We start from the raw sequence: 21,292 nt of genomic DNA, 5'->3' as shown, positions 1-21,292 counted from the left end.
TGTGGGGCTGGATGTTGTCTCCCCTGGACAGGTGAGGTTCCAGAGCCCTATAGAGGTCTCAACAGCACTGTAGAGGCAAGACCCGGCTGCTCTACCTGTGCAAAAGCTCCACCAGCAGCCATAGTGCAGGGAGCCACTGAATATGCCATAGCGCTGCTTTTGTTTCATGAAGGGAGAAGGAGTCACCTTCTGAAACTCTCCTGGGCAATTAACTGTGTTGCAGCAGAACATAAGAACAGCCCCACTGGATCAGGCCAGAGGCCCATCTAGTCCAGCTTCCTGTATCTCACAGTGGCCCACCAAATGCCCCAGGGAGCACAGCAGACAACAAGAGACCTCTTCCTGGTTATTCTGACATAACCCATTTCTAAAATCAGGAGGTTGCACATACACATCATGGCTTGTACCCCGTAATGGATTTTTCCTCCAGAAACAAGTCCATTTCTGGGCCATTTCAAAGGAAATCCCTATTACAATGAAAAGGGAATGCAGGAAAATAGGACCACAACCTGACAATGTCTGTAAGTGTTGCTGCTGGCTAGGAGGAGCCTCGTCTTCAGGGGTATCTGCCTTTGGCTGCCACTTGCTGGGGAGGGCAATGGCTGTCTGCTTGGCAGCAGCCCCTGAAACAAGCAGGATGCTAGGGGTGACCAAGCCCTTGGCCTGGACTTTCCTGACCCATAAACCCTTGTGGGGGACTTTCAGTTGCCACTGCATCTGTGCTGTCCAAGAATGGCCCCAGGAAGCTGCTTGTATGTTGCCACCCCCCCCTCGTACGCAGCCCCTCCAATAAGGCTAGAGCAGCTTCAGCATCTTTTTCAACCATCTTTATTGGAGGGAGTCAGGACCCCTCTTGCATAAATAGAATAAATAGTGACACTTCTGGCTGGCCAGGAGCAGCAGCAGCAGCACCTCTGCCCCACTGGTGGAGAGCAGAGTCCAAGCGCACTGGTGCAAGGCAGAGTGTTTAAGGCAGCCGCGAGGACGATGGACAACTCCCCTATGTGCTGCTTTGGGGGGGGGCACCCGCTTGCCAACTTCCTGAGAAAGAGCTATCATTCTTGGCATGAATCCCCACTGCCCATCTCTGGCTGGGAGGGGACTCTCCTCAGAGGGGCAGGAACTGACAGCCCCAAGAGGCCCAGGAGGAGATGGGGCCAGCTGCTGTCCTCTGCATGGTAGCAGAGCCCCCCTTCCAGATGCCACAGCTGCAGAAAGCCAAGCTGGAAACCAGAGGGGGGAGAGAGTAGTGCTCAAGCAGCAGTCGTCAGCCTGGGAGCAGCGAGAGCCAGGCTGGAGGAGGGGAGACGCGCAGGCCTAGGGAGGGCTGCTGTATGCCAGGTCCTGCGTGCTGGAACTCAGGCTGCGGGCGCCGGTCAGATGCCTGCTGGGCTGCTGCGAGGAGGAGAAGACAGTGACCCAGCCTTCCCAACCTGCCTCTCCCTCCAACCTCTACACCCCACTTCCACACCCTGCCTCTGGAACAGCCTGGTCTTCTGCTTCCCCTCCAGTCTCTACCTCTTGAGCCAGATTGAAATAAGTAGCCCTAAGAAGAGGGAGAACCTCACACTGAGCAGGACACACTCAACTTACCGTTGTCAATGCTGCTGCTGCTGCTGCTGTCACCGCCCTCTCGCCCACATGCAACATGTTAAGGGAGGTGGCCCGCTTCATTCTGCAGAGGAGACACACCCTTGAAGCCCTCTGTGTGCCCTGGGGGTCATCGATGGGCAGCCAAGGCTTGTGCCTCTGGCTGCTAGAGGGACACCGCTTACCCGAGGGTTGGGGAGGCAGTGGGGCGTCGGACCGCCTCTCCTTTGAGCTTGGAGACCAGCTTCTCACTGCCACGTTTGAGGGACTCCCGGAAGCGGGAAAAGGAGCTGCTTCGTCTCAGGCTGCCCAGAGCATCCTTGCAGAGCGAGAGAGAAAAAGGGGATGCTGAGATGGGGGCAGCAGGCGGGGAGCACCATAAAGGCAGCCCCCCCCCCAAGGTGCATACAGACAACCCCTTCAGAGTCCCTGGGTCAGACGAATAGTTCCTCAAGTCCAGCATTCTGTTTCCCCACAACAAAGGCATGCAGACAGCAGCTTCTCTTGCCCTCCAGCAGCTGCTATTCAGGATATGCTGCCTCTGAACATGGAGGTACGTGACGGCCATCGTGGCTGACGGGCAGCGGCAGACTTATTTCCTGCGAATTTGGCTAAAGAAACTCACAACCACTGCATCTTCTGGCAGTGAGTTCCATGGGTAAAATTATGTATTTGTGAAGGGTCTTTTTTTGTCAGTCCTGAATCTCCTGCCAATTGATTTTACCAAGTGCCACAGTGTACACACACACGAGCAGTAGAGAAGCCGGGTACCTCTGGTGGGGCAAGGACACTTTTGCCATCCTCCCACTTCCAGGGATCCAGGGCCAGAGTGTGATAAAAATGGAGGAGGAGTTTGGACAACTCCAGGTTGGGGAACACACCAGTGTTTCAAGAAGCAGGATTTGATCAGGAGGCCCAGCCCGTGTCCAAAGGCCCTTGCCTCCTTCCCCACTAACGGAAGGCTTCCGCTCTGGAGAAGCCTATTAGGGGAGCATGCAAGCCTCCGGTCTGAGTGTCCCTGTTGGCAACATACCTGGCCATGCTGGGCACCTCGTCCAGCTCCCATCCTGCTCTCATCTGGAAGGTGGGGGGTGGGGGGGGGGAGAAAAGGAAGACATTCAGGCAGACATCCCATCTTCTGAGAAGAAAAGCAACCACCCTGTGGCTCAGTGCATGAGAGGCGCTCTCTGCAAGCACAGCTCAATCCCCCGCAGCCCAAGGGGAAGGAGATTCTCAGAGGTGGGACAAGACCCTCCCTCTGTCCAAGACCCTGGAGAGCCCCCTGCCCCTCCAGGTCGACAGTGCAGGCCAGTGGACCAAGGGGCTGGGGCTCCGTCTGAGGGTACTCAGCCTCCTCCCTCGTTGCTCCTCCAGGCTGTTGCGAAGAGGAAATGCACAAGACACCCCCCCCCCCCGCAGGCCCCTTACCGCCCCTGTGGCTGGCCAGCTCCGGCTCGTGTGAGGAGAGAATCTCCTTGTACAGCTCCTCTGCCTGCTGGTATTTGCCCTGCTTCAGGTACGAGGAGGCCTGGCGGGGGGAAAGGAAGGGGAGAAACAACCTGGATGCAGACCATGCAGGGAATTCAGTCTCCCTCCACAAGGCTGAGCTGGCCAAGCTGGCAGACTGAGAAGAGCAGAAAGAACTGAAGAAGCCCTTGAAAACTAAGTCCATCCATTTAAGTTCTGATGGAGAAAAGGAGGTTCCCTGTTCCCACAAATTAACCTACACTCTGTAATGGTGACCGGGAATTAAGGACCACAAGAACCACATGTCGTCCAGGCTTCCTAAGTTCTGAAGATCCCAACTGACCCACCCCAGTTGAAGCACGACAGCAGCCTGGTCCTCCCCGTGGAAGATGCACCCCAAAAGTCCGCCATCATGTCCACCACTCTACCAGGTTGTTCTTGGTTTTGGCGACATTGGGATCGGCGGGGCCCAGACAGGTCTGGTAGATGCAGAGGGCCCGCTGGTAGTACTCCTCCACCTCCTCAAACTTGCCCTGGTTCTGGCACAGGAGTGCCAAGTTGTTCAGCTGCTTGGCCACGTCTGGGTGATCCGTGCCCAGCACCTGTGCCAGGGAGGAGAGGGAGACACAGCTCAGGGACTGCCCTCCATCCTCACCCTCATTTGCCAGGCTCAGACAAGCTGCTGGGGCAGGATAAACACACCGTCTACAACCCCTAAGCTCTGGGCTTCTCCCTGCCTCCTCATAGTCACTTCCTGACATGTGAGCATCAAAGCCCTTGGAACAGGCTACCAATTAGTCAAGCAGGCTTTGTGTTCTCAACCAAACTGCCCTTCCAGAGACAAGAGCCACATTTGTGGGTTTCACCTGATGAGGACTAAGAACTCAAGAGGAAGTAGCATTCCTGGTGGCCAGAGGGCCTTAGTGCCCCCCTCTCCCATCACCCTGGCTAGCTGAAGTAGAATAGTATGTATCAAGTTTCATGCTGTTGCTTGAAGCCCAAGTAGACTCGACCTTGTTCCCATGTTACCTTCTCACGGATCTCCAGCGCTCGCTTGCACAGGGGTTCTGCCTCTCTGTACTTGCCCCGTTTCCCGTAGAGAACAGCCAGATTGTTCAGTGTTGCAGCCACCTGCAGGGAAGAAAGGGAGGGAAATTAGCTGGCCCTCTCTCCACTCCTCCCAGGGTCTGAGAAGTGTCACATTCACCCCAGAGTGTGTCTCCAGAGTGTCTGCAATGAGCAAGATGCTGTCACTTCCTGCATCGGGAACCCCAAGAACAACTCCTTTGCTACTCGAAGGATGACCCTTTTTATTATTTCCTTGAGAACCTAGAGAACTAGGGGCAATAGGACAAAAACAACCACCACTCAGAGGTTGGGGGGCCTCCACAGCACCCCTGCAAGCCTCTCAACACTCACCGCAGGGTGTTCCACTCCCAAGGTCTGCTCCCGGATATCCAGGGCATCATTCAGCAGTTCCGTGGCTTCCTTGTACTTGTTCTGGTCCCTGCAAGGAGAGAAGCAGCACCGTGTAAAAAGTATCAGTGTGGCGACAGTGCCTGTGGGAGCTTTGGGAGGGCCCTTTGGAAGGCTCCACGGCTCTGCCACTGGCAATCTGAGCAGTTGTGATCCAAGAGGCACACCCCTGGAATCCCTCAAGACACCGCAAGGGATGGCAACACCCCTCCACCCCCAGCAGTTGCACAGAACCACCACTTGGGATGGTGAAACACGCTGGGGCGAGACCCACAGCCCTCCCATCCTTGTCTCCCCTTTCGGTCCCTTTATGGCCATCATATTCAGACAGCAGGCCTGCCGTTTAACTTAGTACTGCCTGTTAAGCACCAACTGCCTGGCAGAAAAGCAGGATGAAAATGCACAGAAATAACGAAACAGGCATTCAAGCAAACCTATGGGGAAAACACCCACCCACAAAAACATGCAACTTAAACTGTTGGCAGAGCTCATTTCCGAGCACGGAGCTGGAGCTTCTCCTGCACAGGATGCAGCAGCAGAATGCAGGCCTACCAGCTTATCACAGCTGCTGCGGCTCTTCTGCTCAAATTTCCAAGAAGTTCAGGCAAACGCCCAGCTCCTGACGGAAGCTGTGCACCAAGGCCGCAGGAGCCCAGCCTCCCTCAGCTCACCTGTACACCAAGGCCAGGATGTTGAGCATGGTGGCCACGTCTGGGTGGCTGTGGCCAGAGCTCTTCTCCAGGTCCTCCAGCGCCTGCTTGCAGAGGGGCACGGCCACTTCGTAGCGTCCTTGAGAGGCGTACTGGATGACCAAGTTGTGCAGGGTGCGCAGGCGTGCTGGGATCTCGTAGCCACCTTGCTGCGCTGCCGAGGCTGCCGCGCTGGGGCCGTGGCTCCCTGCAGGGGGGGACAGCCAAAGCTGGTGAAAATGGAGCCCACCTCCCTGCATGCAGCCAAATAGCTCTGGAGGGGGAGAACACCCAGGACCCAGCGCGCTTCCAGCCCCCTTGTGCAAATCTAGGGTGCGACCACACTTGGAGCACAGTGTACAGTTCTGGCCATGAAAGGGTAGCGTAGAGCTGGGGGAGGGGCAGAAAAGGACCACCAAGCTGCACAGCCCCTTCCTCTTGAGGAACAGTGACCACATTTGGGACGTCTGGAAAAAGGCAATGGCAGGCACAATTGGGGGTCCTAAAATTATGCCTGCTCGGGGGGAGTAAAGAGAAGTTTTTCCCCCTCCTCAAACTCTGGTGTCAAACTCAGGCTGATCCAGGGAAATGGACCAGCAAGACATTCAGGACAGACAAGAGGAAGGGTGAGGTGCAGTCATCAGAACTTTCCTCTAGAATTTACTGATGCAAGAATTTACGCCTTCAAGAGGGAACGTGAGACATTCCTAGAGGAGGACAAGGGCAAGTCTATCAGCAGCTTTAGGCACGGCAGCCAGTGCCATCTCCAAGCCTGGCTGCCTCTCTCCAAACACCACTGCAGGGCAGGGGCTATGCCTTCGTGCCTTGCTGTTGGCTTCCCAGTGGCCTCTGTTTGGGGGCTCCATGGGACCCGTTCTCTCGCTTAAGAGATTGGTTATCCATCCTTCAAGGCCATGGGGTGTGATGGGCTCTCCACTACAAACACTGACTGGCTCACATTGTGTGCCTGGACAAAAGCAGCACATTCATGCTCCAATGCGCTGGTCCAATGTTTAACCCCTTGTAGTCTGTGCTCCCCACTCCAGCAAATGGGGGTGCTGCTCTCAGCTTTGCACCCCCTGCGGGCTCCTGGGCCAAACGCCACCCCCCAGTCACATTCCTGCCTCTGCCCCACGATGCTCCTGCCCACCCCTTTCCTCTCCCGTCCTCTGTGCTTCCTGCCCCACTCCATGCTCCTCATCCCCCCAAAAGCCACACTGGAGCCAAGATAGGGCTCCCCTCCAAGGCCCAGGTGAACCAGGCGGCCAGCTCCACCTGTCCTTGACCACAGCACTGAAGCAACACCTGAGTCATGTGACTTCTCTTCTCTGGGCAGAATCCCTGGCTGGTTTCCACCACTTCTCAGAAAAGCTCCTAGCCAGCACCTCTGTCACCCCCCCACCAGGTACACACCTGACCGCTGCTCATCATCATCATTGGGGAAAAGTGAAGACAGGCTGTCCTTGCGCTGGTCCACATTGTCCTTCTCCACCTGCAGAGAGGAAGTGTAACAGGGAAGGGTAGAGGTCTCTGCTTCCCCAGTCGCAGGGGCTGCTTGGGAAAGAAGCTGAGCACTCCCAGACTTCTTGGACCAGAAGCCCAGCTCAGAAGTCTGTGGGCATCGTCTAGTTCAGGAGGTCGGAGCAGCCCTTCTGGACCCCTGTGCAGCCCAGCATCCTGCTTCCCTCGGGGTCCCAAGCAGTGTTGCTGAGCTGCGTGACATTAGCTTTCCTTGTGTCTCTCCTAAGACGTCCTGCAAGCCCCATGTTAAGGAGCACGCCTGGCACTGGAGAGCAAAAAGGTTGCAATATTTACCTGTTAAGATTAACCAGTCTTAGCAAGGTAAAGATATCCCTCCCCCCCCACTCATTAACTGGGTAGATGTTTCTAGTTACACTTGTTTTTGTAGAAGGCCCTCCATGAAGTACTGCCGGCAAGTGCCAACTCCGCAGTGGCACTTGCCGAGGGGGGACTTTGGCTTCTGAGATGGCCCCTCTGACGACACCACAAACCATCTCAGAGACAAAGGGTGCTTCTGAGCAAATCCAATGGCTAGAACATGAAAGTTGACTGACTGACTGACTGACTGACTGATTGACTGGGTGCAACTCCAGCATCTCTCCTTCTGGAGATTCAGTGCCCACTCACTCACTGCACTGCACTGCACTGCACACCTCCTGCCCCTCCCTCTCTCCCTGTCCTCACCTGCTCATCTCTGGGGTCAAACTGCTTGAGCTGGTTCAAGAACTCCAGGTGCTTCTTCTCCTCCTCCAGCTGGGCCACCGTCTGTTCACTGTGCTGCAGCCGCAGCTGGGTGACCGCCAGCTCGTCCCGCAGCCACAGGTTCTCCTGGCAGAGACGCTTCACCTGGGCCCGCAGCTTCTGCTTTTCGGCCTCCAGAGCCCCGATGTGAGAGGACAGTGCAATCAGCATCTGCGGGGAGGGGAGAAGGGAGCCCGGAAACTCAAGCAGTGTCCCACCTCCAGGCATGGAGGGGCGGCTCCTTGCCCTACTTTAACCTCCACGTTAACTGCCACAAAAGTCAACTCAGCAACGTGCCACGTACAGTACGGAACTTGCAAGGGTCCCCACAGGCCACCTTCCCCACAGGCCACCCCTTCTTGCCTCCCTGGCACTGCCTACTTCACTCTCTTGAAAAGAGGCTCTCTCACTTTCCATGCCAACAACTCCACAGCCCTCTACTAAGCATGCAGCCCAGTCCCATATGAATTTTTTTTTTCCCAGCCAAGCCACCCTCCCACCTCCTTCATGACACCTGTCAACATTCTGTGATGTCACAGCAGCACAGCCAATGGCTGCAGGGTTGCTGAAGGCAGTCTATAATCCAAGACTTCCCACCAGCACCACTGGAGGCACTGCAGCCTATCCCACCCATACCTGTGCCTCCGCAATGCCCAGCTCAATCCCTTCCAAGCTCTTGCAGACCAGGTCGTGCTTCTCCTCCAGAAGTTCCAGGGCCTGCACGTCCACAGACTCGGCATCCACCACTGCTGCCACAGCCTCCTCCCTCTCGCTCAACAGCTGCCGTCCCCGGAGCAAGGCCTCCTGCAGCCGCTGATGGATGCTCTTGTTCTCACTCCGCAGGGCCTCCAGGCCCTTCATCACCTGGCGGGTGTTGACAATGATGTCATCTGCCGTCATCCTCTCCAATTGGTTGTCCCCAAGTTCCACTACAATGGACATGGCGCAACCAGGCCAGCTAGAGAGACCAAGAGGGGGGCCAAGAACCAAGGGAGGGTCTTTGCTCTTGCAGAACCTGGAAAAAAAAAAAAAGATGTCAAGGCTGGCTGGAGACTCCCCTTTCCCCTAATCCCAGAAGTGAGGGCAAGGCACAATGTGCATTCTCAGAAACATGCACATGTTTGAAAATCACAGAGCTTTTGAGAATTGAACTACATATCTTTTTGCAAGCAACAAGGAATGTCTGAGAACAAACCATGTTCTCAATCATGATTTCATTCTTCACATCTCAGAACTGGCATGAAAACCAGCCAAATTAAATCCACTGGAGACAATTCCACTCTCTTTTTGGCGTTTAGGGACACAAACCAAAATTCCCACACACACCCTCTCCAAGCAGCCAGGTGCGCTCATAGACGAGGGGAGAGATCCTTGGGCTCTGGGGGGCCCTGGCAGTCTTGGGAGAGCAAGGTCACCTGGACTGGTGTGGGGCTGGTTGGCTCCCTTGCACTTTGGGAGGGGTGCGCCCTGGGAGCTGCGCACTGCCTTGACGCTCCCCAAAACCAGTCCCGCCAGCCTGACACATCCACCGAGCAAGCCGTGACGTGCTCCCCAGCCAAGCCCTGCCCGCTACCACACGCAGCATGGCACAGAGGTGAGAACTGCACACCAGCTTGTGTGTTTCGAGAACGCCCATCTTCAGGCACCCAAAGATGCCTCTCGATGCCAGGACCGCACCGCAGCACAGCCCCAGCAATGTGCTGGCTGCTGCTCAGGACATGACAGCAATTGCACCCTTGCAAAGAGCTGTGATGAATGACCAACAGCGGGTCTTCTACTTATATTGTAAGTTATACTTATATCAGTTATATTTTTATGCTTCTACTTGACGTTTTGTGAACAGAAACTTCAAAAGGTGAGGTGCAATTCATACACAAACACAAACAAGCAAAACAGCCCAGAAGTCTCCATTTTCTGCAGGACAAGGAGGTGTTCCCACGCATGGCGGGGGGGGAAGGGTGGGTTGCACATGCTCAGGGAACTGGGAAGCCGGCTGTACATTAGGGACTGGTGACTGGATGCTGCAGAGCCAAATCTGTCCCCCCTCCCCCGAGACCAGCAACACCCTCCACAGCTGCTAAGAGAAGCAAGTGGTGGGAGGACAGGGAAAGAGGTGGCCCACCATTGCCCTTCCTACAGAAGCAGTTGCTGACCATGGTCCCACGTGTCTGCTATAAGCCTGCGAAAGATGCGCACATGCACCAAGCCTACCAACAGGGTCGGCCCATCTATCCGGCCAACTGAGGTGGTTGCCTCGGGCATCAAATTAGGGCACCCACCTCCCATTCCCTGAAAAAGGATGAGGGGGACAGATGGAAGTGCGGTGGCAAGAAGAGGGCTAGGCTAGAGGGGCTATTCCCTCTCCAATCCAGGGAGGCACAAACCCTGATGCATCACCAGTGTGTGTGTGCGGGGGGGAGGAGGGGGAGACGGGATGCACCTGGCAGGCTGCCTCAAGCCCTGGAAGGTCTTTGACCCATCCGTCTAACCCTGATGAGTCAAAAATTACAGTCACCTCCAACAATCCAGGCTTCCTGCACTGGGCAAGGGGTCTTCCCTCCCCAAGTCCTTCTGGGCTGGCCAAGCTGACTAGTCCTTTTTCCCAAGCACCCAGCTGGGCAGTCGGAGTTGCAAGGGGTGCACATGGCTGGCCAGCCTGGGTGCCCACCTCTTGCCCGCACCCATCAGCGGCCTGAAAGGTATGGCATGTCCACGGGGAGGGGCCACCCACTGCCCCAGTACAGCTGACCATCAAAGCCCAACATCCAGCTGGGTTCCAGCTTTAAGAGACTTGTTCAAGGAGTGCCATCGCTACAGTTAGATCAGTGGGGCGCCAGTGGCGTAGCTAGAGGGGGCAAAGCACTAAGTTTTGTAGAGAGCCTCCCGGCGGCATGCAAGCGGCCCCTGCGAAGGGGAGAAGAGGCCTCGCTTGCACGCCGCGGGGAGGCTCCCTGCAAAACTTAGTGCTTTGCTCCCGCTTAGCTACGCCACTGATGCTGCCCCGTCCCGTCGAGTCTTGGCCCCCGAACCTTCGCCCGTCGGTCAGCCCCGGAGCAGCCCCGCTCCTCCATCCCCAGCAGGATCCGGCGGCTGCTTTCCGAGCTGTGGGGGGGGGGGCAGGGAAGGGAGAGGCCCCCCCGAGGTCAGCGACCCTCCGCTGAGCGGCGCAGTCCCAGGTAGGAGTCTCCAGACCGGAGACTCCCCCGACCGTACGGGGGGTGGGGCTCGGAAGGTCTGGGGGGAGCTGGAGCTGCTGGAGGGGGTCCCGGGGCCTCTCCACCTCCTGCCTCCGCAGCAAAGCCTGATCCCCCCCCCCCGGAGCATCCCGGGTCAGCAGCGCCCTGCGGAGCACCACCGCGCAGGCCAGCAAGCGGGCACCCCATCGGCTCTGGCCGCGGCTCTGGCGGGGGCGCCCCGTCTCACCTCGCGCCCCGATCCCCGCGCAGCGCCGCCGCCGGACCCAGCCCTGCCCCGCCCCGCAGCACCAGCCGCAGCGGCTCCTCCCCGCCCATCTGGGCCGGCGTACCTGCCTGCGCCGCCCCCTGCCCTCCATCTTGGGCCAGCAGCGCCGGGGGGGGTCACTGCCCCCGCCCCCGCCTGCAAAGGGCGCCGCCTGGCAAGGAAGCAGCCCCAGAGAGGTGCCGGGGCTGAAGCCGGCGGGGGGGCGAAGAGACCCAGCAGTGCGGGAGACGCGCTCTGCACATGCTCAGGGGCGCTCGGCTGTACAACAGGTCGCGCCCGCCAAGCGTGCTCGCGCCCTGCCGGGTCTGCAGCAGCCCGCCCTCCTTGTCCTCCCAGCAGCCTCGGGAGGTCGGCGAGGCCGAGAGATGGATATGCTGCGCGCTCGGGTTTCGTGGCTGAGCGGGAATTGGAACCCGCGTCCCAGCCCGTCCTAGGCCAGTGCTCTGGACGCAACGCCGCCCGGACTCGCCCGGGGGGGGGGGTTGCAAGTGAATTGGCAGAGAAGATTCCTCGATGGGCTGCTGACCCGCCCCCCCTTCTCCTGTTCCGACTCTGGCAGAATTTTGCTTCCTGAAAACCTCCCCCTCTGCCGGGTGTGTGTGTGGATTTTGGAAGGGGAAACTAAGGTCCCAGCCCTCATGGTCTGAAAGTGTGCCCTCCCTGCGGCATCTGTAGAAATGTTTGCATGTATATTATATGTATATAAATGTGCACACGTGTCTATTCAGTTGTCACGTGTATATTATGTTTATGCATTTCAAATAGTTATAGGCAGCTTATCTGAAAAGTTTGAAGCAATGAAATTTGCAATGAAAAATGAGACTCATAAGAACATAAGAACAGCCCCACTGGATCAGGCCATAGGCCCATCTAGTCCAGCTTCCTGTATCTCACAGCGGCCCGCCAAATGCCCCAGGGAGCACACCAGATAACAAGAGACCTCGTCCTGGTGCTCTCCCCTACATCTGGCATTCTGACTTAACCCATTCCTAAAATCAGGAGGTTGCGCATACACATCATGGCTTGTACCCCATAATGGATTTTTCCTCCAGAAACTCGTCCAATCCCCTTTTAAAGGCGTCTAGGCTAGACGCCAGCACCACATCCTGTGGCAAGGAGTTCCACAGACTGACCACGCGCTGAGTAAAGAAACTCAGTTGCGTAATGTCCCCACCCTCCCTTATTCCTGCTCTAAAGTAGTGATTGGGAGCCACAGATTGGACCAATTTCTGGAGGAAAAGCCCATCACGGGCTACAGGCCATGACAGGTATGTGGAAGCTCCTGATTTTAGAAGAGGGTGACCTCAGAATGTCAGGTGCAGGGAGGGCACCAGGGCACAGATTGTGTCTTGCGGTCCTTTGTGCTCCCTGAAGCAACTGGTGGGCCGCTGTGAGATACAGGAAGCTGGACTGGATGGGCCTTTGGCCTGATCCAGCAGGGTTCTTCTTAGGTTAGCGCGCGCGTGTGCGCGCACACACACACACACACACACACACACACACACACACACACACACACACGGTTTCCATTAGATGTTTCCCCATGTGCATTCCTTCTCCTCAGAACCAGCACCCCTGTCTTGGTCTCTGGTCCTCCTCCCTCCCCGCAGGCACCTTCCAAAATCCACCGTCAGTGTTGCAAAAACTGGGGAGGAGCAAAGGCTGTGCTGGTGCCAAGCAGGGAGGGAGACGCTCCCTCTCAGCCCCCAGTGGCCACCAGCTGGTACCCATTTGCAGGCCTGGGAAGGAAGAGAGACAGAGCAGAGGAGACCCTCCGCCAGAGCCCGAAAAGGCTACACAAGGCAGAGTGGAAGCACTCGAGATGCCAGCCCAGCCTGCCCTCTTGCTGCTTGCAGCCAATTCCAAGGATTAGCACCCTCCCTTCCTCCTGTGAAACTTGACCTTTTGACGTGGCCTGTCTGCTGAGTCCGCTTTGCCTGCGTTCGGATTGCAGACATCAGGCTTGTCGGTGCTGGCCTTGTGCAGTGGCCTGCCTCAAACACTGAACTGGTATCAATGCCCCCTCCCACGATGCCAGATGGCACTATCTCTTTTGTGAGCAAAGCAGGAGAAGCTTTGCAGAACCTGAGGGGCTGGAGGCCCGGACCTCAGCCCTTACAAGGACTCAGCTGCCCGGCCAGCAAGTGTCACAGGAAGTTTGACATCAAAGTTTACAAAAAAGAGCAGACCAGCCACCAATGGCCAGGAAGGCTGTGATCTATTGAATGCCTCCATCATTTTGATTCATGCATGAGATTCCCTGTTTAATTTCATTTTTATTAAAGCTTGCGGGGGGGGGGGGGACTCGGGGGACTCCTGGACTCAGGGTCAAGGAGACAGAATTTTGCTTTTAAAAAGTTTGCAAGGCACATGTAGAAGCTGCTTTCCTGGGAGGTTGGCTGGAATCCAAGGCCTACACAGGTCGAAATGGGACCACCTGCACCCAGCCGTAGCTCTCCCAAATGCTGGAGGGAATAATTTGAGCTCATTTTTGCAATTAAACTCTACCCAGCTCAACCTGAATCCAGGGGTGTGTGCTTTTTTAAACCCATTCACCTGCCCCCTTAGTCATAGTGTCAGCTATTTTAACTAGAGCTGCAACCTTTAATTAATTAATCAGATGAATTGATTAAAAAAATTTAAATTTACTAAAAAGGCACCCTCAATGAACTGGCCAACACTTAAAAAAAAGAAGAAGAAGAAACTCAGTTTGAACTGCAGATAGCAGCCACCATCTTAGGAAGAGGTACTCCCTCTTCTCTCTCATGCCAGCAGGAATGCCTCTTCTAAAATGGCACCTGCGTTGGTATAGAGAGGAGCCATCCCAAAACAAAGACAGTCTGATTTTTGAACAAATTGTGTGACTCTGTGAGTGGAGGAAATGAAAGGGGCTTGTGCAGACAGACGGGTCAGGGCAGAGCAGAACCACCTTCCAGAATAAATGGATCTTTAGCAGGAGGGAGGGGCTGGGAGGATTCTGCAGTGGTCTGAAGTCACCCACTTAATATTGCATGAAAAGTACCTCTGAGCGCTGATGCAAATGGACCTCAGGCTTTCTGCTTAGCCATAAAAAGCCATTATGGCTGAAAGCCAGCCAGGCTGCTTGCTGTGGTTGCCAACCAGGGACAACCACAGAGCAGAAATAAGTGTGAGCGCCCTGGATAATGCTGAGCGGGCGAAGCTCTCTTGAATCAACCAGGAAGAAGAGCCAGGACACAAGAGGCCAGCTGCAGTTGGGCAGGAGGGTTGAGCCTTGCCGCAGGGCATCCCCTGGACACAAATTGGAGCTTCCACCTGCAAGGCTGTATTTGGGCTTGGCTTGTTTGGTTCGTCCTCCCAGCAAACAGAAACCAGGAAGCTGATCTCCTTGACTGGGCTGCTGTAGGTGCAGCAGAACTTCTGTGACTACAAAGGACATTGATGCAACACAAAATGTCACTTCTTTTTAATGGCTGTCAATTCGGGAGGCATTCGCTAGAGAGAACTGGGGAAGCAGAGCTCTGGAACTTGTGCAGCATCAGGCTCAGTTCAAGGCAAACTGAGCAATTTCCCTAGGGGTATATCTTAATGTCCAAGCCACTGTCTTCCCCTGGGCTGCCTGGGAGACAATATGCAGCTCATGTTACACTCAGGCTACAATCCTGGGCACATTTACCTAGGTGCACGCCCTACTGTTCACAGTGGGATTCACTTCTGACTACATGCGCATAGGCCAGCCTCTAATATACTTTGCATATTTAACTGGGACATTTTAAATTCCATTTTGCAGTTGTTACACATTTGTTCTAAACTACTGACATCCCCTTCAAGAGCTGGGGCTGAAATGAGCTCTTTAGTGAAGTCGCATCAGCAGAAGCAAGAGGAAGACGAAAGTATTCTGAAGAAGCCATTGTGTGTGGGATGGGGGCTTGTGTGTGTGTGTGTGTGAAGACTTGAAATGTTCCACCAGGCTACTGCTGCTGAAGCCTGGCTTAGCTCAGGTGCCTGACTGGCTGGCTGGGACTTAGAGGAGACCTCCAATGTGTGTCCTGATACATTGCAGTGACCTGAGAACTTCACCACAATGAGCTGGTGATGGCCAGCCAAAGTCTTCTGTTAGAACAGGGGTGCCCAAACCCCGGCCCTGGGGCCACTTGCGGCCCTCGAGGCCTCTCCATGCGGCCCTCAGGGAGCCCCCAGTCTCCAATGAGCCTCTGGCCCTCTGGAGATTTGTTGGAGCCCACACTGGCCCGACACAACTGCTCTCAGTGTGAGGGCAACTGTTTGGCGTCTCACGTGAGCTGTGGATGAGGGTTCCCTCCACTGCTTGTTGTTTCACATCTGTGATACAGTAGCAGCAGCAAAGGAAAGGCCAGCCTTGCTTTGTGCATGGCCTTTTATAGACCTTGAGCTACAGCAAGACCTTCATTCATTCATATAAATTCCATCTTTAATATATTCATTTTTGTAAACTTATGTAAATTTATTCTAATTTTAAATGTAAATTAGTTCTTCCCCACCCAGCCCCAGTGTCAGAGAGACCATGTGGCTCTCCTGCCAAAAACTTTGGACACCCCTGTGTTAGAATGACTGCTGGGCTTGCCCACTCTGTTCCTGCCAAAGAGACAGACCTCTGGGCCTGGACCCTGACCATGGCTGACCCTCCTGCAGAGCTCCTGGTGGGTAGGTGGCCTGTCCCATTGACACCATTTGGAACAAAGTGGGAGCCGAAGAGAGAGGCCTTCACCCTCTGGTCATGAAGGCCAAACTGCTAGAAAAGAGACAGATAGGCAGGTGCTGAGATGACATCCATCAGTATTTCTAAAAGGCTAGTGGGGGACAAGGAAGGATTCAGGGCCCAATACTATTCCAGTGCAGCTGTGCCAATGGGGCATGTACTGCATCCTGTGGTTGGGAAGCAGTTACAGAGGCCTCCTTGAGCTATAAGAACATTTGTTCGCTCACCTCAGGGCTGCACTGTGCAGCGCTGGTGCTGGAAAGTTGAATGGGGTCGGGACCTCAGATGGTTCGTTCTGCCAAGCTTCAAAGGATAAAGAGTCCATGCTGTTGACATCTCCTACTGTGCACATTCCAGCCTGAACATTCTGACCTTCTGTGACACAGCAACTCAGGTTCTGCAAAGCTGTGTAAAATCCAGGAGCCTGAATCGATCAGGTCAGAACAAAGTGTGTGAACAATGCTTTTCAGCTTCCCAGCACTGATGCAGCCACAATGCAGCCCTGGGGAAAGGAAAACAAACATTTCCTTACCTTGAGGGAGGCCTCTGTGATTCCCCCCCCCCTCCCAGGATGCAGAGCACACCCTCTTGGCATGGCTGCATCCATGCTGGAAAGTTGGCTAGGCTTGGGCCATCAGGCACACAGCTCAGCTCTTTTGCAAGCAACCTGCTTTGTGATGCACACTGAGCTGTGCTGGAGAGTGGAAGTTCTTCTGCCCTGGAAGCTCAGCTCCTGCACAGGTCCACTGCCTGCAGGGAATGCAAAGGGGAGCTGAGAAAGGCAAAGTTCGGGGACTGGACTGGAAAGTCGGTCACACTGACTCAGGTACTTTGGCACTGGAGATGAAACCTCCAGAAGGGCACCCACACCCCCAGCTTGACGCAGGGCTCAGTCTAGTAGACGGTTCTCCTGCACGAAACTCCTTGAAGAGAGAGGGAGGTCCCTGGTGGTGCAGTAGTCCTGCTCTCTGCCTTCCCTGTCCCTGCAGAGCTGCCCCCCCCAAGCAGCTGCCCTCTCCTGGCCTCAGAGCCAACCAGCCTTGGTGTCTGGAGCCTCCTTCTCCATCCAGCTTGCCAGAGCTGCTGCCAGCCGCGAGGGGACAGCCTTGCTCTATCCAGGCACATGGAAACACACAGTCCTGTCCTTTTCTAAAGGATTGGAATCCCTGTTGGCAAGAACCAATCACTGCCGGGTGGCAAATGTTTGGAAGTTGTGTTGCTGTGGCAACAAGGGGGGGCGTTGGCCCCCCCCGGAACTCCAATTCCTGGGAGTAGGAAAAAAGCTGCACTCCCAAAGATTGAAGATTGCCTGCTGAAGCATTGCCATGTTCTACGCAGATGGAGCAGGTGCTGCGTGACTGTGGGCTGTGTTGTGCAAGCCCCCCTCCCCACGGCACAGAAGGAGCGCTCCCCATGCGCCATCTCTGCTGAATGCCGAGTCTTCCCAAGCCTCCCCCAGGCAGCACTGGCTCCTCACAATCATGCACGCCCCCCAACCTGGGCAGGGAGTTGGCGTTTCCCATATCTGTGGAATAAACTGGAAATTGTCACAGGTGAGAACAGGCACACCTGTGCCTGTCTCCTTATCTGTGTCTCTGGCAAATCACCACCCTGCTGGTCTGTCTCTGGGGACAGGCACCATCAAGGAATAAAACAGGGGTCGGTTACTGAAGCTGCTGCAGGTAGCAGGGCCAGGCTCAGGGCCAGGGGAACCTCCGCGGTTGGCAGGGGCCCAAGCTCCCCATGAGCCCCCCTGGCCAGGCTGAGCCTCAGGATTGGTGGCCAGTATAACACCCACTGTGCCAGCAGGAGGCAAGGGGGAGGGCACCCAGGGAACCCAGTGCAGAGCTTTGCCCAGCAATCTGATGCCAGCACTGCCAGGCATCAGTGAGAAGGCATCTCATTCCCAGCCCTGCACAGCCACTTTGAATTGCAGCTGGTGGCAGACTGCAGGGCAATTCTGTGTTTCTGTGTGACCTAGCAAGCAACTTCTCGGCCCTCCCCCCCCCGCCGTCCAGGCAGCCATTCGCTACTCCATGAAGTGTTCACCATCCTGGGAGCTGTCAGCAGGCCTCTGGGTCTGGACATGGCGCACCAACTGTTGCTCGCCTCTCCACACCTGTTTCCTGGACCTGGCAGTTTGCAGAGGCCCAGCTCACCCCGCTCCCTGCCCCGTCTTCAGCACCGCCACCCCCCAACAGCAGCAGCAGAGCTGCCTTGCAGTCCAAGTTCCCCAGGCAGGCAGGACTTTTAATTGGAGGCTTCCCCTAACAAAGCCACCAGGGAAAAATAATTAAGGCCGTGTCCTCTCCGCGGAGCTGTGCGGCTGGGCCAGCCAAAGGGAGCTGGGCTGTTGTGCGTGTTTGAAATCATCTGCATTTTTTGCATTTAACAAGCCTGGCACGGACACTTTCTGGGCTGGCTACTTTCCGAGCAGCCCTCTGCGAGGCCGTTGTCTGGGGCAGCAGGGTCTGCAGAGGGGTTGCTGGGGGGGGAGCGATGTCAGGGTCGGTAGCCTTTTCCCTTAAGAACAAGGCCGAGCAGGAACTCCCTTGCCAGGCTTTCCACCACCTCCAAACTAGGCCCTGGGTAACCCGCCGAGTGCAGCTCTTGCTGTTCACACTTCTTAGCACAGAGCTTCCACACGGCTTGCTGGCAAATATCTTGCTGGAAGCAACAAAGGTCACTTGTTGCACCACCTTAACCACAGGTGGACAGACTCCCAGTGGCATAGCTAGAGGGGGTGCAAAGCAGTAAGTTTTGTTGGGAGCCTCACCACAGCTCCCTAGTGCAAGTGGCCCCTCCAGAGCCATTCCAGGTGGTGGGAGCAAAACGGAGGCAGATGCTTCTGCTTTGCTCCCACCCACCCAGAATGGCACTGAAGGAGAGAGGGAGGGGCCGTTTGCAAGCCATGGGGAGATTCCCTGCAAAACTTAGTGCTTTGCTCCCCCTCTAGCTACACCACTGCAGGCACCCACTGCGTGGCTCTCCAAAGAACTGTCCCTTGGTCAGGAACTTGGGAAATCTTGGGGCTGAATGTTGCGCTTGGAGATCTTCAAGGCTGTGTGACGTGTTGGTTTGCTAAAGCGAAGTTAGCCATATTTGGGGGGGGGGAGCTGACTTTGGACAGAATCTGTTAAAAGTGCTTCAAAAGAAGCAGAGCCTTGGGTTTGGGCAGCATGTTCTGTGGTTGCTCGGCCTCTTTTCAGCTGAAACCTCAACAAAATAAGAGGGGTTCAAACGCACAGACCTGTGGTGTGTTGTCATCTGCACTAGGGATGAACTTGCCCATTAAGGGCAGGTGAGCAATTTGGCCACTACTGGAATTGCCCCCCCTTCCTCAGCCAAGCAGGTGTGGGGGAGCTCTTGGGGGGGCACAGGTCTCCCACTGCATCTAGGCAGAGCCAGACAGTTGGCTGGGAAAGGGTCACACCTTACTGATTTGTTGACCTTGAAATTGATCTCCTGCTTTTCTATAATAAGCAAACTTTCAGCCGCTTGCAAGTTGCAAGCAAAACATGAGAACGATCAAAGGAAGAAGAGCAGCCACAGGAAGGTTCTTTGGAAACTCTCAGTCTAAAAAATGCCCACAGCAAAAGGACAGCTTTGGCACTTGTGTGGGGTGAGCAGTGGCAGAGCCTGGTGCATCTCCCTCGGGCACTGCCACAGCACAAGGCCGCTATCTCTGCCCTGCCAGTCAGCAGAAGGACAGTGGCCCGGGTTGTCCCTTGGGAATCCAGCAACGCGCCCAAGAAATTGCCTTCTGCTGAGTCAGGCCCTGGCCCCAGCACTGACTGTCACTGGCACTCCAGGACCCAGCCAGGAATGCTCCTCTGCCCTGGCCTGCCCTGGAGATGCTGCTGCCAAGCACAGCAGGGACGGCTTGGCCTCTGAACTTCAGCCCTTCCCAAGGGTCTGGATCAAGCTCATGCAGGAGGACAGACCCCCTTCAGGAACCAGATTTTTCTGCCAGGGAGTCTGGTCCAAGGCCCAGAGCAATGAACCCACAAGGCACGAGGCTCATCTCCAAGCAGGAAGGCGCAAGTGCTCTGTGGTGCTCTGTCATGAATATGTACAGTTCAGGCCTAGTAGCATTGCAAAGCCTGAACCACAGTAACCCAGGAACACAGAAGGGGCTTGCAAGGGGCTTGCAGTCCTAGCTGCAAGGATTTACAATTCAATGGAAAGTGATAATGTAGCACCTAGGCAGCCAGAAAGAAGCCCATCAAGGATGGAATACAGCTGTAGATCTCCAGCGGGGAGGGAAGAGCTGAGAGGGGAGCTTCCAGCCCACTTCAGAGGACAGAGTCTTTTGTAGGTTGGTCTTTGTCTCAGGGTGAGAGAGGTGGTGGGTGCACATCCTGCCCCGCCAGGACCATGTGGCCATTAGGTAACTGACCTGAGGATCTACAAAAGAAGCTGACCCAGGTGAGAGTCAGAGAATAACAGAGTTAGCCAGGTAGCTTTGTGGTTTTATGCTGATATGTTTCCTAGAAGTTTTTGTGCCTCTAGCATTTGCTGCCTTTTGTAACTTTTTGTAACCCTATGTACTTAATAAAGTAAAAATCCCTTTTACCATGTTAGTTTATTGTCTGTTGGGAACAAAGGTTCAGAATCCTGCCTAGCCTTTCAGCAAGCTACCAAAAATCCTCATTGTGGACTAGTAACTTGAGGACTGAGGCTTTAAGTAAAGAAAGTGCTCAGTGCCTACAAGGGATATAGTTAAGCCTAGAGGGTCTCGGTGTCCCTGGATTGAGGCACTGGCTCTTACAGGGTGGTGGCAGTACTGCCGAACAGGGTTCTTTGAGGGCTCTAGGGTTCAGAACCAACGACTCTGAGCACCCAAAACCCTGGGAGTGTGAGACCAAGTGTACGACATGGTGGCCTAGCGCTTGGGTCCGACTGAACTTTGTTCCCAAAAGTGGTTACACTAAAGTGTACAACATGCTCTCCTGGAAGGGCTGGGGCTTTGCTGTGGTGATGGAGACATGCTCACCCCATGCTCAGAGATCTCTTCTGTATGACCAAGGATGACTTGATGCTGCAAATGGGGGCTGAGGCTCGGCTCCTGTGAGGCTCTGTTGGGGGCCTCCCTGAGTTTGGGCTCACCAGCCGCTTGACAACACTGTCAGCATTCCCTTCCTTCCTGCCTCCCGCAAGAGGGCACCCATCTTTTTTCTTTTTCTTGCAGACACAGACATCATGGCACGGTGGTTGCAAATGAGGGGAGTCAGGGGCTGATTTATGGAGAGCCTGGCCTCAGCAGCTGCTACAGACAGCCCTACAAGGTCAAGGTGAAGCAGAGATAGCCGTGGGCCTGCCAGGTAAACTGGACCTGGGCCAAGCGTGCTGCAGGGGGCGGGTGGCTGTAACCAACAGTACCCCACACAGCACACTGAAGCCCTGCTGGATCAATGGGGGGGGGAATTCATCCAGGCCAGCATCCTGCTTCCCACAGAGGCCAGTCAGAGGCCTCTGGGAAGCCCCCATGCTGGCCTGGAAAGAAACCCCCCCCCCACTGCTGTTCCCCAGCAAATGGCATTCTGAGGTGGAATGCTTCTGAACTTGGAAGGTCCTTTTAACTACCATGACTGTCAGCCATTGAGAAGCCTTCCCTCCTTTTTCATGA

At 55.5% G+C, this 21,292-nt stretch overlaps 1 protein-coding gene across 1 annotated transcript; it reads right to left on the bottom strand.

Annotated features, from left to right (window-relative positions):
• Positions 1–1,317: 1,317 nt before the first annotated feature.
• KLC3 (kinesin light chain 3) lies at positions 1,318–8,426 on the bottom strand. The gene is made up of 12 exons (XM_066638145.1): positions 8,121–8,426; positions 7,428–7,655; positions 6,636–6,714; positions 5,205–5,430; positions 4,477–4,564; positions 4,087–4,188; positions 3,486–3,659; positions 3,019–3,118; positions 2,624–2,667; positions 1,776–1,909; positions 1,594–1,675; positions 1,318–1,395 (listed from the first exon to the last, which is right to left on the bottom strand). The coding sequence occupies exons 1-12, from the start codon at positions 8,424–8,426 to the stop codon at positions 1,318–1,320; spliced, it is 1,641 nt and encodes a 546-aa protein (XP_066494242.1).
• Positions 8,427–21,292: the final 12,866 nt, after the last annotated feature.

This window comes from Tiliqua scincoides, chromosome 10, assembly GCF_035046505.1.
Source record: "Tiliqua scincoides isolate rTilSci1 chromosome 10, rTilSci1.hap2, whole genome shotgun sequence".
NCBI classification, from domain to species: domain Eukaryota; kingdom Metazoa; phylum Chordata; class Lepidosauria; order Squamata; family Scincidae; genus Tiliqua; species Tiliqua scincoides.
The sequence above is the reverse complement of the archived record's forward strand: the minus strand, read 5'-3'. Positions and strand labels throughout refer to the sequence as shown.